The sequence below is a fragment of the Oncorhynchus nerka genome, unplaced genomic scaffold (genome assembly GCF_034236695.1).
Source record: "Oncorhynchus nerka isolate Pitt River unplaced genomic scaffold, Oner_Uvic_2.0 unplaced_scaffold_6235, whole genome shotgun sequence".
In the NCBI taxonomy this organism is placed as follows: Eukaryota; Metazoa; Chordata; class Actinopteri; order Salmoniformes; family Salmonidae; genus Oncorhynchus; species Oncorhynchus nerka.
Window position 1 is genome coordinate 413 of NW_027035081.1, and position 5379 is coordinate 5791.

General features: G+C 50.6%; 1 protein-coding gene across 1 annotated transcript; it reads left to right on the forward strand.

The window, feature by feature from the left end:
- Nucleotides 1–2020: 2020 nt before the first annotated feature.
- LOC135566270 (NBAS subunit of NRZ tethering complex-like) lies at nucleotides 2021–4672 on the forward strand (the record flags this gene model as incomplete). Its single annotated transcript, XM_065014048.1, has 3 exons — nucleotides 2021–2293; nucleotides 3485–3610; nucleotides 4598–4672. Coding segments are annotated over 3 exons (474 nt in total), but the record flags the coding sequence as incomplete, so codon positions are not given.
- Nucleotides 4673–5379: the final 707 nt, after the last annotated feature.

A 5379-nucleotide genomic window follows, 5' to 3' on the forward strand; every position in this document is an offset into this window, starting at 1 on the left:
AGGGCTGTCTGTCTGTCACAATATGGCCTTCATCTCTTAGGAAAGGAAACCGAGGACATGGATTTATGAACGGCAAAGGATGGGTATAGATGGACTTTATTCAGTCAGTTTCGACATCTTTTATGAACGAGTCGACTGCTTGCTTTTCAGTTGTCGGTCAGAGCACAGTAAGTGGTCGACGTGCCACCACTCTGAGGACTATGTGAGACACGCCCCAATAATATAACACACTTACAGGTCACGTTCAAATCCACTCGATGAAGGAGCATCGTGCTTTTGTCCCTCTGTTTGACTGCTACCATCTGATCATTTAAACATTAAATAAAGAAGTAGCCGTCTGAAAATGTCTCTTACTGGCTGTTGAGCCGCCGGCCCTCACGGAGAGGGAGAGCTCAGCCTACCACACATTAAATATGGCCAACTATTTCTCTCTCGCCCCCCCCTTCTATCCTCTCGTCTCTCCTCTCGCCCCCCTTCTCTCCTCTCGCCCCCTTTCTCCTCTCTCTCCCTTCTCTCCTCTCTCCCCCCTTCTCTCCTCTCTCCCCCTTCTCTCCTCTCTCCCCCCTCTCTCCTCTCTCCCCCCTCTCTCCTCTCGCCCCCTTCTCTCCTCTCTGCCCCCTTCTCTCCTCTCTCGCCCCCTTCTCTCCTCTCTCGCCCCCTTCTCTCCTCTCTCGCCCCCCTTCTCTCCTCTCTCTCTCCCCTCCTTCTCTCCTCTCTCTCTCCCCTCCTTCTCTCTCTCTCTCTCCCCTCCTTCTCTCTCTCTCTCTCTCCCCTCCTTCTCTCCTCTCTCTCTCCCTCCTTCTCTCCTCTCTCTCTCCCCTCCTTCTCTCCCTCTCCCTCTCCCCTCCTTCTCTCTCCTCTCTCTCCCCTCCTTCTCTCCTCTCTCTCTCCCTCCCTTCTCTCCTCTCTCTCTCCCCCTTCTCTCCTCTCTCTCCCCCTTCTCTCTCTCTCTCTCCCCCTCTCTCTCCTCTCTCTCCCCCTCCTTCTCTCCTCTCTCTCCCCCTCTCTCTCTCCTCTCTCCCCCTCCTTCTCTCCTCTCTCTCTCCCGTCCTTCTCTCTCTCTCTCTCCCTCCTTCTCTCCTCTCTCTCTCCCCCTCCTTCTCTCCTCTCTCTCTCCCCTCCTTCTCTCCTCTCTCTCTCCCCTCCTTCTCTCCTCTCTCTCTTCTCTCCTCTCTCTCTCCCCTCCTTCTCTCCTCTCTCTCTCCCCCCTTCTCTCTCTCTCTCTCCCCCCTTCTCTCCTCTCTCTCCCCTCCTTCTCTCCTCTCTCTCTCCTCTCCTTCTCTCCCTCTCTCTCTTCTCTCCTCTCTCCTCTCTCTCTTCTCTCCTCTCTCTCTCCCCTCCTTCTCTCCTCTCTCTCTCCCCTCCTTCTCTCTCTCTCTCTCCCCCTTCTCTCCTCTTCCCCCCTTCTCTCCTCTCCCCTCCTTCTCTCCTCTCCTCTATCTCTCCTCTCTCTCTTCTCTTCTCTCCTCTCTCTCTCCCCTCCTTCTCTCCTCTCCCTCTCCCCCTTCTCTCCTTCTCCCCCTTCTCTCCTCTCCCCTCCTTCTCTCCTCTCCTCTCTCTCTTCTCTCTCTCTCTCTCTCCCCTTCTTCCTCTCCCCTCCTTCTCTCCCCTTCGCCCCTTCTCTCCTTCTCGCTTCCCCCTCTTCTCTCCTTCCTTCCTTCCTCCTTCTCTCCTCTCTTCCTTTCTCTCCCTCTCTTTCTTCTCCTTCTTCTCCCCTCCTCCTTCTCTTCCTCCTTCTCTCTCTCCCCTCTCCCTTCTCTCCTCTCCCCCCTTCTCTCCTCTCCCCCTTCTCCTCTCCCTTCTCTCCCTCCTCCTTCTCTCCTCTCCTCTCTCTCTCTTCTCTCCTCTCTCTCTCTTCTCTCCTCTCTCTCTCTCTTTCTCTCCCTCTCTCCCCTCCTTCTCTCCCCTCCTTCTCTCCTCTCCTCTCTCTCTTCTCTCCTCTCTCTCTCCTCTCCTCTCTCCCCCTTCTCTCCTCTCCCCTCCTTCTCTCCTCTCTCGCCCCCTGCTCCCCCACACCCAGTGTGAAGTGCGTCTGGCACAGAAGAGAGGTCGTCTGGACAATAACATGGGGGGTGTGGCTTCGGAGGATGAGGAGGGTGAGGAAGGAGACTCTGACTCTGATGAAGAGTCGTCAGCCAAGGCCCGTTACTCCGGTTACGTGAAGCAGGGGCTGTACTACGTCACCGAGATGGAACGCTTCGCGCCGCCACGGAAACGTCCCCGCACCGTCGTCAAGAGTTACCGTCTGGTCAGCCTACGCTCCACCACGCCTGAAGAGCTCTACCAAAGGAAGGTAAGTCACCATGACGATGACCACACACACACACACCAAGCTCACGCACACTCGACCACCATTCCCAAAATACAAAATGGCTGACTGACATTCCCAAAATACAAAATGGCCGACGGACATTCCCAAAATACAAAATGGCCGACGGACATTCCCAAAATACAAAATGGCCGACTGACATTCCCAAGTAGTCAAAGTAACCAAAGGCACATATTCGTATTTGTGAATAAAACATAAAGTATGATCACATTTATAGTAAAATAAATGCCGTAGCAGCTGTCTTCAAAGTATTTCTGCCTGTTTTGTTTCATAGTTGATAAATTAAATCGAACAAAGTCAAAGAACTAGGAATTATCTAGCTCCTTTCCCACCTCAACACTGCATGGCTGGGGGCTGTGTGCATTGAAGAGCTGAGAGAAAGATTTGTTTTAATAAGTGCTGTGCACAGTAATAAAAGATGGTGTAATTTACTTGAAAACGAAAGTCTACTTTGGTGAGACTTTGTCCTTGTGTTTCCGTTCTCATTGTTTTGTTCCTCAAGTCAGGTCGTTTTCTCTGATTTTAATTTCACCTGCTAGAGAAGAGAACGTTTACTAGTCAGACTCCATCTCACAGACATGACTCCAATCGTGTTACCCACGGTAACCTCCAGCCCTTAAAAGGGAACATTTCTCTCAGTAATAAGTTTTGTTTTAGAAACATTACAAAGCCTGTTCATCTGTTTTGTTGCTGTAACTTTAGCAGGAAATGACTTTTGGCTGGAAAACACTTCTGAGTGGCCAGTAGAGTTTTAGATGGTGGTGGTGGAGGTGATGGGGGGGTGGGAGGTGGTGATGGTGGTGATGGTGGTGGTGGTGATGGTGATGGTGGTGGTGGTGGGGGTGGGGGTGGGGTGGTGGTGATGATGGTGGTGGGGTGGTGATGATGGTGGTGGTGGTGATGATGGTGGTGATGATGATGGTGATGATGGTGATGCTGATGGTGATGATGGTGATGGTGGTGATGCTGGTGGTGATGATGGTGATGGTGGTGATGGTGGTGATGATGATGGTGATGATGGTGATGCTGATGATGATGATGATGATGATGGTGATGATGGTGGTGGTGATGGTGGTGATGATGGTGGTGGTGATGAAGACGGTGGTGGTGGTGATGATGCTGATGGTGATGATGGTGGTGTGTGTGTCTCTCCAGATAGATAATGAGGAGTATGGGGAGGCCCTTTCCCTGGCCCAGGCATACGGCCTAGACTCAGACCTGGTCTACCAGAGACAGTGGAGGAAGAGCACTGTCAGCATCGCCTCCATACAGGACTACCTGGTACACTCACACACTCTCTCTCTCTCTCACTCACTCTCTCACTCACTCACTCACTCACTCACTCACTCACTCACTCACACTCTCACTCACTCACTCACACTCTCTCTCTCACTCACTCACTCACACTCTCTCTCTCACTCACTCACTCACACTCTCTCTCTCACTCACTCACTCACACTCTCTCTCTCACTCACTCACCATTTACCTCTTTTACTTCATTTACATTTCTTTTCTCACTCACTTCACTTACATTTCTCACTTACTCACTTCATTTACATTTCTTTTTACTTCACTCACACACACTTCTACACTACCTTTACATATTCTTCTCTCATTTACATTTTTCTCTCACTTCATTTACTTCACACACACTTTCTCTTCTCACTCACTAAAACACATTTCTTTTCTTAACTCAAACACACACTCTTTTCATTTACTCTCTCTCACTCACTCAAACACACACTTTCACTTACACACATTTCTTTACTCACCACCACCACCACCACCACCACTTACCACCACCACTCCTCACCACCACCACCACCACCACCACCACCACCACCACCCAAACACACTTCACTTACACACACACACACACTCTCACTCACTCACTCACTCACTCACTCACTCACTCATGTGTGTCAATAGTTATGATAGTATTTCTATTGTGTACATTTTAGAACAAATGCTCTGCCTGTCTGTCTGTCTCTGCCTGTCTGTCTGTCTCTGCCTGTCTGTCTGTCTCTCTCTGCCTGTCGCCTCTCTGTCTCTCTCTGTCTCTCTCTGTCTCTCTCTGTCTTCTCTCTGTCTGTCTCTCTCTGTCTCTCTCTGTCTCTCTCTGTCTCTCTCTCTGTCTCTGTCTCTCTCTCTCTCTGTCTCTCTCTCTGCCTCTCTCTCTCTCTCTCTCTCTGCCTCTCCTCTCTCTTCTGCATCTCTTCTCTCTCTCTTTCTCTGCCTCTTCTTCTGCCTTCTCTCTGTCTGTGGTAGAGTAAGATCCATAAAAGGTCGTGGGTGCTCCATGAGTGTGTTGAACGCGTCCCAGAGAACGTGACGCTGCCATGAGTTGCAGTACGGCCTGAAGGGGACAGACCTGGAGGCACTCATCGCTATCAACCGAGAGTGTATCTGTGGCAGGCACGTACCCACACCACTTCCTGCTGACTATAATGACTGGATAGCACCATGTACTTCACACCACTTCCCTCTACTGTCCTGATAGCACCATGTACCCACACCACTTCCTCTACTGTCCTGATAGCACCATGTACCCACACGATTTCTCTACTGTCCTGGATAGCACCATCGACCCACACCACTTCCTGTACTGTCCTGATAGCACCATGTACCCACACCACTTCCTCTACTGTCCTGATAGCACCATGTATCCACACCACTTCCTCTACTGTCCTGATAGCACCATGCACCCACACCACTTCCCTCTTACTGTCCTGATAGCACCATGTACCCACACCACTTCCTGTACTGTCCTGATAGCACCATGTACCCACACCACTCCTGTACTGTCCTGATAGCACCATGTACCCACACCACTTCCCTCTTACTGTCCTGATAGCACCATGTACCCACACCACTTCCTCTACTGTCGTTTTGATGTCTTCGCTATTATTCTACAATGTAGAAATAGTAAAAATAAAGAAAAGCCCTTGAATGAGTAGGTGTGTCCAAACTGTTGACTTATAGTGTGTATCACTGTTAGGGACTGAATGGTGGTTTTCTAAACTGAGTCAGCGTATCAGACCCGTTGACCA